At 39.6% G+C, this 12,979-nt stretch overlaps 1 protein-coding gene across 1 annotated transcript in view; it reads left to right on the forward strand.

The window, feature by feature from the left end:
• LOC112430664 (uncharacterized) overlaps positions 1 to 10,795 on the forward strand; it is a 69,745-nt gene extending 58,950 nt beyond the window's left edge. Inside the window, exons 1-3 of the mRNA XM_076882399.1 lie at positions 4,427 to 4,801; positions 7,815 to 8,078; positions 9,667 to 10,795. Coding sequence (XP_076738514.1) covers positions 4,630 to 4,801; positions 7,815 to 8,078; positions 9,667 to 10,670 — 1,440 coding nt within the window. The 5' untranslated portion in view covers positions 4,427 to 4,629 and the 3' untranslated portion in view covers positions 10,671 to 10,795. Of the gene's footprint in view, positions 4,802 to 7,814; positions 8,079 to 9,666 lie in introns of the transcript that reaches the window.
• The last annotated feature ends 2,184 nt before the right edge of the window (positions 10,796 to 12,979 follow it).

Genomic DNA, 12,979 nt, shown 5'->3' on the forward strand with positions numbered 1-12,979 from the left:
AGTAAAGGCAAGCCCAGAATCATCGCACTGTACACAGAGCTGACGTCTTTACAGAAGAAACCAGATGAGACAGTGACAGATTATATTATCCGAGCTGAAAAAGCAGTGACCTCCCTAAGAAATGCAAAAGAAGTCATCAGTGATGGACTTATTATCGCTATGATTCTAAAGGGGCTTCCTGAAGCTTACAAGCCATTTGCTATTCACACAACTCAAAGCAGTGAAGATTTAACATTCACACAGTTCAAAAGCAACCTACGAAGTTATGAGGAAATCGAGAAATTTGACAAAGTAAAAGCGGATAATGTGATGAAGGTTGATTTAACATCAATCACCTGCCATGGATGCGGAAACCGAGGACATTTTGTAAAAGATTGTCGCCAAAAGGGAACACCTAAGTGGTGTAGCTACCATAGAAGCTCGACACACAGTGATGAGACATGTAGAAGAAAAACCAAGTACAGAGATGACGCAAAACTAACTGTAGTAAAACTAGAGGGCAAGAAAGAAGAGCAGACTTTTGTATTTAAAGTTAGTCAAAGACTTCTGCCTACTGACATAATAAGAGAAGGACTAATGGTGGACTGTGGTGCGACTTCACACATCATTACGGAGAAGAACAAGTTCATGAAGTTTGATGAGACTTTTGATCCTGAGAAACACTACATGGAGCTCGCTGATGGATCCAGGACAAACAACGTCGCACTCAAGAGGGGAGATGCCAACGTCTCTCTACGGGACATACAAGGACACTGTACCACCATCACACTGAGAGACGCCCTGTTCATCCCATCCTACCCTCAGAGCATATTTTCAGTGAAGGCAGCTACAAACTATGGAGCACAGGTGATCTTCAAGAAGGGACAGAATGAACTGGTGAACAAAGATGGGACAGTCTTCTCCATCGAAGAATACAACAGACTCTACTATTTGAAAACGGTAAACAATGAAACATCATACAATGACATGATGTCCTGTGACACTGTTAATCTGGCTTGTGATGTGAAAACATGGCACGAAATTTTAGGACATTGTAATGTTAGTGATGTGTTAAAGCTACCCGATGTTGTAGATGGCATGAAAATCACAGGCAGTGGGATGCTAGATTGTAATGTGTGCACAGAAGGGAAATTCACTAACAACAGAAACAGACAAAGCGACCCAAAAGCGAGTGAGCCATTACAGTTGGTGCATACTGATCTAGCCGGCCCCATTGAACCAAGTGGCCAAAGTGGTCATAAATACGCTATATTATTTACGGATGATTTTTCAGGGGCAGTGTCAGTTTACTTTCTAAAACAGAAAAGTGACACCACAGAGGCCACAGCAAAGTTTCTAGCTGACTGTGCACCATACGGCAGTGTTAAGTGCATTAGATCGGATAATGGCACAGAGTTCACAAGCAGTTCCTTCCAGTCTCTTTTAAGGGAAAAGTGTATAAAGCATGAGACATCTGCGCCATATTCTCCCCATCAGAATGGCACAACTGAGAGGCAATGGAGAACTCTCTTTGAAATGGGGAGGTGCCTTTTACTAGAAAAAGAGGACAAATATTCAAAGCCAGGTTTGTAGCAAAAGGTTACAACCAGACACAAGGAATAGATTACCAAGAGACATTTGCACCAACAGCAAACATGACATCTGTGCGAACACTAATGCAAATAGCAGTCCAGAATGATCTTATTATCCACCAAATGGATGTTAAAACTGCATATTTGCATGCTCCCATTGAGGAAGAAATATACATGGAACAACCAGAAGGTTTTGAGCAAACAGAGTCAGGAGAAAACTTGGTGTACAAATTAAAGAAATCCCTTTACGGGTTAAAACAATCAGGTAGAAACTGGTACAAACTCTTGAATGACTACCTTGAACAAAATGACTTTGAAAGAAACCTTTCTGATCACTGTGTATACAGAAAGGACATTGGACATGAAACCCTACTGGTTATCATCTGGGTAGATTACTTGATCATTGCGGCTAGCAATACTAACTTGTTAAACACATTCAAAGAAACAATGAGGTCAAAGTTTAACATGAAAGACCTGGGGAAAATATCTAGTTTTCTTGGGATACAGTTTATACAAAAAGAGAGTGAAATCAGGATGAATCAGAAGAGGTACATTCAAAGAATGTTGGAACGCTTTGGGATGTCTGAATGCAAACCCAGATCCACACCGTGTGAACTAAAAACGGACACTACTACATGTGGAGGAAGTGATGCAAATGAGACTGTTAACTCAAGAGAGTACAGAGAAATAGTGGGCAGTTTGATATATGCCATGACATGTACGAGACCAGATATAAGTTGGGTTGTTAGCAGACTATCTCAAACACTAGCTCAACCCACGAGAGAGGACTTAGTAATGGCAAAACAAGTCCTCAGATACCTAAAAGGCACAAATGACTTTGAACTGATCTTTAAGAAAAGCAGTGAGGATCTAGATCTAATTGCTTACAGTGACTCTGACTGGGCATCCTCTGTAAAAGACAGACGCAGTACAACAGGCTACTGTTTTGCACTTACTAAAGAGGGACCAGTAATATCTTGGAAAACAAAGAAACAGCCTACAGTGGCACTCTCAACATGTGAAGCTGAATACATTGGTCTTGCAACCACTACTCAGGAAAGCATGTACTTAACCCAACTGTTAAACGGCATGGACAGAAAAAGGTACACATGTACTAAACTGTTTGGGGACAACCAAGGGGCCATTGCGTTGAGTAAAAACCCAGTGAACAGACAGAGGTCAAAGCATATTGATGTGAAATATCACTTCATTCGTGAAGCAGTAAATGAAAGGAAAATCTGCATTGAACACTGTCCATCAGAAGAAATGGCTGCAGACATACTAACAAAACCAGTTACAAGAGTGAGACTCAGAGGGTTTCAAAAATGGTTCTTTGGAAACGCATAAGATGCTATGGGTTAACAGCATGAGAACAAGGGGGGGTGTTAGATTTGTGTTCTCATGACTAAATGACTAAACTTAGAAAAAAAACACATTAAGACAATAACAAAATCAGCTTACTATCACCTCAAGAATATTTCAAGGATAAAAGATCTGATGTCTCAACAGGACCTGGAAAAACTAGTCCATGCATTCATCTTTAGTAGGCTTGATTACTGTAACAGCATCTTTACAGGTCTACCTAAAAAATCAGTCAGACAACTACAGCTCATTCAGAACTCTGCTGCTCGAGTCCTCACTAAGACCAAAAAAGTGGACCACATCAGTCCAGCTCTGAGGTCTTTACACTGGCTGCCTGTCCGTCAGAGGATAGACTTTAAAGTTCTGATGCTGGCCTATAAAGCTCTGAATGGTTTAGGACCAAAATACATCAGTGACCTCCTGACCCAGTATGAACCTTCCAGATCCCTCAGGTCATCTGGATCCGGTCTTTTATCAGTTCCCAGAGTCAGAACCAGACACGGAGAAGCTGCATTCAGCTTTTATGCTCCTTATATCTGGAACAAACTCCCAGAAAGCCTCAGATCAGCTGAAACACTCAGTTTATTTAAATCCAGGTTGAAGACTCACCTATTCTCAGCTGCATTTGAATAAAGCACCAAATCCACACTTTTAAGCTTAAATTTCAAAACTTACACTAACCACTGATCTTATCTATTTCTGATTTTATCTGTTTTGATTTTATATACTGTTTTGTTTGTTTGTTAAGCTTAAATTTCAAAACTTACACTAACTACTGATCTTATCTATTTCTGATTTTATCTGTTTTGATTTTATATACTGTTTTGTTTGTTTGTTTGTTTGTTAAGTGGGTTTAGAGCTTTGGGTAGCTCCCCAACTGGGTCTAGACTGGGTCTAGAGAGTATTTTAAATTCAGGGAATTTAAAATAGAAAGTAGCTCGTCCACAGAAGGACTGGTAGCTCCCCTTACGATAAGGGTTCAGATCGCGCGAACAGGTGTGAAATGTGTGTGTTCAGTTGGTTTGTTTGTTTGCTTGTTTTAATCAATTTTAAATCATGCTTTTTATTTGTTTTTGTTTCTAATGTCTCTGTAAAGCACTTTGAATCACCTTGTTGTTGAATTGTGCTATACAAATAAACTTGCCTTGCCTTGCCTAAATATATTAATTTATTTTATGTTGTGAAAGAAGTTTTCTGATTGTCATTTTATTTTGAAAAGGATTTTATTTTGGTGATTATAGATCACTTCCTGTTCCTGTTGTTCCAAAGCGCGAACTGCTGAAGTAATGTATGGTTTTCCCTCCTGTGTTACTAACAATAAAAGAAACGGGAAAAGTAATCAACCACCAAGTGTGTGCATTATTAAGAGAACATGGCCGAAGAAGAAGAAAACTCTTCAAGTTCAACAAGTTTGTTTAAAAACACGATCCATTTTATTTGGATAAAAGCAGGTATACGGAGGAAGGTCACAAGTCCCAGTTTTACACTGGGACATGAACGCAGCTTCCGTTTGGGGAATCGGGACGACGTCATCAACAAGCGCCACAAGAGCTCTTCACAAAAATCTTCCTGGTTTCGGGTTAGTCGGCTCACATTTAGAACCCTCGACACAGAAGAGACTGCAACGCAAGTGTGGATCTGATGGCACAACCTATCGATGCTTGTATCGATCCGCTCAGCCTGAGTTGAAGCAGCAATGAGTTCAGCTCAGTATCTGAGAGAGTTCATCAGGGAGAGACTAACTGCTGTTTGTGAAGAAATCTTTTCAGAGGTTCAAAAAACCATCGTCCAGTATGAGGAGGAGATCAACCGTCAGCACAGACTGCTGGATATCAGCCGGAAACCCGACAGAAACTCACACATCATAGGTATGTTACAGCAGCTCTGCTCATTCTGAGTTTCTTTCTTTCTTATCTTTTTTCTCGTAATTTTTTTTATAACTAACGTATTAGTAATTAGACTCTTATTGTATTCTAATTTTTGCGTCATAACTTTTGCACTGTCCACTTCCTGCTGTGACAAAACAAATTTCCCACGTGTGGGACTAATAAAGGTTATCTTATCTTATGGACATGTTGTTCCACGATGTCTCTAAGCCGATGTTAGCTGAGAGCAGGACGCTGTTACTTTGGTGATGAATTCAGAGGAAAAGAAAAATCTCTATTTTGAATGGAAAACTGTTTTAATGGCATCTGTTATTAAAGGTGATAGGCTCAGACATTCTTAACAGGCTGTGTTGCCTTCATCCAGTTTTATTTATACAGCGCCAAATCATAACAGTTGTGTCAAGTAGCTTTATGTAAGTATATTATAAATGCTCCCACACGTGAGATTTAAGTTATACTGGAAGTTTCTCGAGCTCCTCTGCAGATAGGCAGATAAATCTTCAAGCCATTTGAAAAAATGACTTTCAAAGAATTTTGTGTATATAGCACCTTTCAAGTAGACAAAAGATCAAAGTGCTTTTGTCTTAAATAACAAGGCATAAAACAAAACAGACTAAATTAACCAATAGCAATTCTAAAATGTGTTTTTAGTTTTTAAAAAAGAGACTACTGACTCCACAGATCTTAAGCTCAGAGGGAGAGAGTTCCACAGTCTGTGGCCACACTGGCAAAACCTCTGTCTCCCTTAGTTCTTAGCCTTGCATGTTGTATAACAAGCAGGCCCTAAACATATGGCCCCTGCTAGGACAGGGGTGGGCAATTCCAGGCCCTGAGGGCCAGTGTCCTGCAGGTTTCAGATCTCACCTTGGGTCAACACACCTGAATCGCATGATTAGTTCGTTACCAGGCCTCTGGGGAACTTCAGAACATGTTGAGGAGCTAATTTAGCCATTTAAATCAGCTGTGCTGGTTCAAGGACACATCTAAAACCTGCAGGGATGCCGGCCCTCGAGGCCTGGAGTTGCCCACCCCTGTGCTAGGGACAAAAGGCTGTAGAAGTTCAATAATGTAAGCTGGTGCTTGTCCACGAAGAGCTCTAAAAGTCAGAACCAGAATCTTAAAATTGATTCTTAATTGAATTGGGAGCCAGTGCTGCTGTATTAGCAACACTGTCACATGTGAATACTTAGTGGATTTGGTCAGAAGCCTTGGTGCAGCATTTTGAACAACTTGCAGACGTCCCAGGGAGGAAGAAAATAGACCCCAGTGGCAACATATACAGTGCAAACAAGGCAGGACCAAAAATAGAGCTTTGAGGTACTAGTGATGGGATTTCCGGCTCTTTTTAGAGATCCGGCTCTTTCGGCTCCGAACCAGCTCTTCAGGTTGTTTTGTTGCTTTAATTAATTTATTATTAACAATAATATGAAATTGTGCACAAAAGGAATTACTAACGTAAAAAAAGTGGTTTTATTTATATATGTTTATATATAAATATAAAACACATTTCTAGCATGAACTGAACTTCCAAAGCAGAGCTACTAGATCACTTAAATTACACAATTGAAAGCATGTGTGTATTGTTTGTGTATTTATACACAGGCACTCATATATATTCAAATAATTTTAAAAAAAGTTCATTTATCTGTTACTACCACACACCAAATCTGGTCGTTGGTACTTGCTGGCTTGTGTAGCCACAAGATAACAAAAGCTCCACACTGCGCCCAGCATCCTGGAGCACTTCTGTTGTCTTTTGTACGTGTTTTGAGTTTTTATGTGCTTCTGAGTTTTTACGTGTTTTGGAGTTTGTACGTACTTTGTCTCTAGGGACCACCGTAAATATACTTTTATTTATTCACTCCACAAAAAATGTAATAAATAAATCATATAATACAAAAATCAACTGTTCACATTTCAACTTTTAATTATTTAAATTTTCCGCTTTTTCCTTTTACAAATTTAAAGTGAAACAACACAAAACACTGCAAAACACAACACAATTAAATATAAATTATAATATGACAACAAACAGAACATGCATATTCTCTGTCATATGGACCTGCATGAATAAACTTTCTGAATCCTTTATCATCTGCAACCGAAAATAGTTGTGGATGATTACTATACCTTATGTATGTGACGTTGTTGTCCCTGGCTCTCTCTCCCTCTGGATCCGTTCCTGTGCTACTTAGTGTAACTACCGCCCCTCCCCCCTCTGCCCAGCATAAAGCACAAGACTCGCGTGCAGAGTGAAGCGGAAAAAAGTGCGAGAGAGAGGTTGAGAGAAAGAAAAGAGGGGAAAAAAAAAAACGCGTGACGGCTCGCGATAAGGAGCCGGCTCGCGTCGTTCACTTCAAAGAGCCGGCTCTAAGAGCCATTTCGTTCGCGAACGACCCATCACTATGAGGTACATTATAATTAAGAGGGACTATTTTGGAGCTGTAAGGGTCCATGTTGACATAAAAAGGGCTTCCAGATAAGTAGGGCCAAAACCACTGAAGAGCAGACCCTTTTAGCCAGCATATGATTCCAGGATAACACGATATCATGTTCAACTGTGTTAAAAGCTTCTGTCAGGTCCAACAACAAGAGGGCAGCAGGGCTGCCCGAGTCCAGAGTTAAAAGAATGTATTTAAAACCCTTAAAAGCAGTTATTGTGCAGTTATTTAAAACCTGTTTGAAACTTTCCAGAGATCACTTTAAGATCAAGGTGGGCCTGCAGCTGTAAATGGACTACTTTCTCCAGAACTTTTGAAAGAAAGGGAAGCTTCTAAATTCGCCTGTAATCGGTCAGAACAGTTGGGTCCAGATTGTGTTTTTAAGAAGAGGCTGAACTATAGCTTGTTTAAAACATGATGGGACACAGCCTATAGCAATGCACATGTGTAAATGATCACCTTTTATTCAGGTTTTGATATTAAACATGTGTCTTTATGTGTTTTTGTATCATTACATTATTGGTTATTGGTCTTTTGTTTCTTTGTACCTCAAGACCTCCCACATCATCATGACTGTGAGGAAGAGGAGGGTCTGGATGAGCAGCAGGTCTGTAACCAGGAGATGAACTCCAGTCTGGACCAGGAGGACCCAGAGCCTCCACAGATTAAAGAGGAACAGGAGGAGCTCTGCAGCATTCAGGAGGGAGAGCAGCTTGGACTGAAGCAGGAGGCTGAAGGCATTATCGTCTGGACTGATGAAGAGCGACTCACACTGATGGAGACCATCTGCAAACCTGTGATAAAGTTACACAGAATAGGTATGTAAAACCAGGGCTCTAGAGTGCGACCAAATTTCTCAGTGGTGTGACTTAAAAAAATTCGGTCGCACCAGTGCAACCAGCTGTTCAGTACAAAAGAAAAAAAGTCTCAGCAACTGTGAAAGTCTCTGTGTGGTCAACAACAGACACACCTTATGCCCATATCGTGGTCTAAACCGTGGGACCTCTCCCATTGGCCGTGGTCCAGATATTCCTGTAGCCCTTCACGTCTGTGTTTGAAAGTGAATAAAAGCGTATCGATTAACTAAATCCTGAATCGAGTATAAATGTTTTTAGCCAAAAACGGCACAATCTCAGGTTAAAGCTGGTTAAACCAAACAGCTGAATCAGTGAATGAAAGCAGGTGCCCTGATTCTGCACAAAGACTTAAACACAGAGCGCAGACCCACGTACACATCAGAATCAGTGAGATGTCGGCTTTCTCATCCGACATGACATACATGGGCACGCCGACATTCTGCGTCTCCGTGTTTACGTATTTGTCTTTGTTTGTTTGTTTGCTGCAGGTTTCTGACTGAACCAGTAGCAAAAGATCAAAACTACATTTCACATTTAATAAACATTATCATGATATCAATACTTATTTTCCACCCTGATTTACGAATAAATTCTTTACAAATCCTACCATGTGGATTCATGGATTTTTTTTTTTTCACATTCTGTCTCTCACAGCTGAAGTGTACCTCTGGTGCAAATTACTGACCTCTGTCATCATTTTAGGTGGGGGAACTTGCACAATCGGTGGCTGACTAAATACTTTTTTGCCCCACTGTATGTTGATTAATGGTTTTCTTCAGTTTTTGATCTACTGCAGAATATTTTTCAGGCGGTTATCGCCTATAAAAAGCCAGGTCAGGAAAATCTTCATGTTTTTCTGTGTTTTATTCTCAGTTACTTTGACTCAAAGGCATCTGCTGTGATGCTCACACCTCTGACGAAGTCTCACATGATCAGAAATGAAAGAAATGGATTATAGAAATCAGTGACGATACACAGCCCTAGTGAGTAGCCTAGGCCTAACAGAAGTGGATGTAGCTGTGGGTAATGAGAAAAGATGAAAAGAACAATTGATAACTTTTTTGCTAAGTTAAGGCCTGATCCGTCTGAAATTCATAGCCAGTGCTCTGATACGGACATTATATGCCGTGATAAATGTACTGCCCAAGTGTCCCCTCTCCCCACTGCCTTTCTTGTAGAACTGTGCTCCAAGTAAAGAACTTTGTTTTGACAAGATTGCTAGTAAATCATTTACAAATTAATGTTGGACAGCAGTTTAAAAAAAAAAAAAGTTGAACATTTAAAACTGTGGTCAGAGAGGTCCGGGTGAATATCCTGATGGCATGAGCGAGAGCAGTGAGTCCATCCTGGGTGATCCAGGGATGATGGAGGCAGGAGGTCTGGAAGGTGAAGCTAGATGGAAAACCGAGCATTGTTTTTGTACTCTCTTTGACAGTGTCAATCTTACTTGTGCCTTTGTTTTTTGTTTTCTTTATCACTGTTGTGTGTATGTATACCTTCCTGCATTATCTTATAATATATTTCCTCAAAAGTTTGTTTTTCCTCTCAGACTTCCTACAGGAGGATGTCTGTGAGGAGGAGGTTCTTGCAGACCAGCAAGTCTGTACCCAAGAGAGAAACTCCAGCCTGGACGAGGAGGACCCAGAGCCTCCACAGATTAAGGAGGAACAGGAGGGACATTGCAGCAGTCAGGAGGAAGAGCAACTTGGACTGAAGCAGGAGGCTGATACCTTCATGGTGACTCAATCTTATGAGGAAAGTTCCCACAGTGAGCCAGAACCAAACAGTGAGCAGCTCCTTTCTCACAGCTCTCCTGAACCAGAGAGCCGAGATCATGAAGAAAGCCAGCATGTGGACTCAGGATCAACTAGAAATGAAGAGCTGAAGAAAAGGAGACGTTACAGAAAGAGACGTCACAGTAAAAGAGGAGGCAAAGAGAGCCAACGTAAAACTGAAAGGAAAATGTCCCTAAAATGTGAAACTTGTGGCAAAACTTTCGAGTTTATATCCTGCCTCGCTGCACATTTAGAAATTCACGCAAGTGAGAAAATGTATTCTTGTAGCACGTGTGGGAAAAGATTTGATCAGAAATCTGCATTGGATCATCATTTAACAAGTTATCTAGGTCAGAAGATGTATTCTTGTAGCATCTGTGGAAAAAAAATGCACTCTAAAGCCTACATGCCTACACATATGAGACTTCACACGGGTGAGAAACCATATTCTTGTAGCATCTGTGGGAAACGATTCAATCAGAAAACAGGATTGAAAACTCACATAAGACGTCACACAGGGGAGAAGAGGTATTCTTGTAGCGCCTGTGGGAAAGGTTTTCTCTTGAAAGCAGCACTGGAGCGTCATATAAGATGTCACACAGGTGAGAAGCCGTATGTTTGTTTAAACTGTGAGAAACCATTTGCAGATAAAACGGCACTGGACCGTCACTTAGTAATCCACACAGGTGAGAAACCATATTGCTGTAACAGCTGTGGAAAAAAGTTCAATCAGAGCGCAAACTTAAAGAAGCACATGATGAGAATTCATACTGGTTAAAGTTTCATGCTTAGAAAATGTGGGACGGCTGTGACTTACCCCCTATTTTTTTTTTTTTTTTTTTTTCAAAATTGTCAGCACTGTGTTCTTCTGTTCATTGGATTAAAATGAAGGCTCCGATATCATGTTGGCTCCTTTCTTTACTCAACCACACACTTAACTAGGGCTGTGCGATGTGACCAAAATCTCAGATACCCATATAAGAGATTTATCGTCCCGACAACGATATATATCACAAAAAATTTACATTTACTATAAATTATGTGAATCTTGGGCAACTCGTGTGTTTTCAGCTGGGCATTGTGTACCTTATGCTGAGTGTTTTGACAGATGAATTAAACTATAAATTCAGATATAATTTGTAACGGCCTCTATTTTCCTTTTTTTAATATTTGCTACATAGCGTGCTGCTGAGAAAAGCCTGTTCTTTTTTTTTTTTTTTGGACAACTTTATGATTTTACAATGTGACAGATAGTAGGTGGCTTTAAAGAAAGAAAAAAGAAAAGGTAAAGGCCTGTTCTAACGTTTGAGTCTAAGGTTTATTTTGTCAGGGTTTGTACGAGTGCTTGAAATCCTTGAGAATGCTTGAATTTTAATGTTGTCTTTTCAAGGTTTGAAAACTGCTTGAATTTCAGATGTGGTGCTTAAAAGTGCTTGAAAGTAACTATATTTCATTCACCACAAATAACTATCTGACTGAATAGTTTTCGTATCAGATAAAAAAAATAAAATAAAATGAATCACAAAATGTAGAAGCGAAATTTTTTTTTAACTATTTTTAACTACTTTTGATGTTTCCTCCACATTTTACCTTTAAAAACTATTTACTTTGCCTTGTTTGGTATCATCCTTTTCAGCACAATCTCACGTGTCTGAATTTACAGTTATGTTTTCATTTTGACATACTGTATTAACACAATTGATCTAAAATCAGACAAAAAACATAAAATCCTAGTAGAAAGTTATATTTTTTACTGTAACAACCACAAACATGTTTATTGAATCATATTTCATAACTTGCAAATATAAATTGTCAATTTTGCACAAGTTTTGCAAACAAAGTTATTTGCAGCCATTTACCTTTTACCTTGATTTTTTTTAAATAACCATTTCAAACTATTTACAGAACAATCAGCTGTTCTTCATTCAATGCCACACAAATTATTTGTGCAACTCCAAAACAATAATTTCTGTCCACTATAAAGGAGAACATCACAGCCTGATACCTGCAGGTCTGACAGCAGCAGGTGTATCACTCCTGTTTCTACCTGGAGACAGCAGTCGCCTCATTGTTCTGGCACACAACACTACACACTAACTACACAAGACAACACATTAACTACACACTCCAAACACGCTAAACATCATAAATCTCTCACATCTCAAAACTCTCTCTCTCTCTCGTCGTCACTCCTAAAACGTCCCCGGTTCTTTTGTTTGTTTGGTTTTTTTGCTCATAAGCAGAGAGTGCTTGCTAGCGCTAACGTGACGAAACACCGTGTATATATTGTTTATCATGACTCTGGTTTACGTGGCCTATCAACACAATTTAAAAACTGGTATTTATCACCTTGTTGCTTTGTCTTTAAGTGGTCATGTGATTGGCTTACCACAACCACTTTATTCTTCCTCAGTCAAACAGCAGCACTCATGCGATTGTTTTGCACCCTTAGCTCCAGGTGTTGTGCTAGACAGTGATCGTGATTACAGCTGTACTGTCCAGATTACTTACAGCTACTTCCGTGCAACTGATATAAGATGCGGTAAGCTGAACACAGCTTCAACCGTCTGTTTGTTGAAAAATAGTAACAGGCCGCATTTTCTTGTTAGTAACTGTAACGGCGTTGTAACGATAGGAATAGTAATTAGTTAGATTACTCGTTACTGAAAAAATTAACGCCGTTATTCCCATAACTGGTAGTTAGTGTGTAGTATAGTCGTTGTTTTGTTGTTTTTGTCAGTTCTACTAGTGAACATCACAGTTGCTTAGGGTTGCCAACTCCCTGAAAAATAAATAAGGGACACCTCGTGGCCAGGGCCGGGCAACCCAGTTGTCTTCACCCTTCCTAGTGCGGTAGCTCTTTTTTTGTGTGTGAAATTATTTTTTAACCATTTGACTTTAATTTGATTAAAGTAGATGCATATTCTTTGTGATATGACCATATGGGAAACAAATGATCATTTAGCCATTTATTTTTAGCTCAAAATGACAACATTAACACAGTAAAACAGGACTCTCTCTTAAACAGAAGCCTGTCATGCTTAACTTTTGAGAATATAAGTAAATCTTTCTTTAAAAGAACTCTGT

This window comes from Maylandia zebra, linkage group LG3, assembly GCF_041146795.1.
Source record: "Maylandia zebra isolate NMK-2024a linkage group LG3, Mzebra_GT3a, whole genome shotgun sequence".
Lineage (NCBI taxonomy): Eukaryota > Metazoa > Chordata > Actinopteri > Cichliformes > Cichlidae > Maylandia > Maylandia zebra.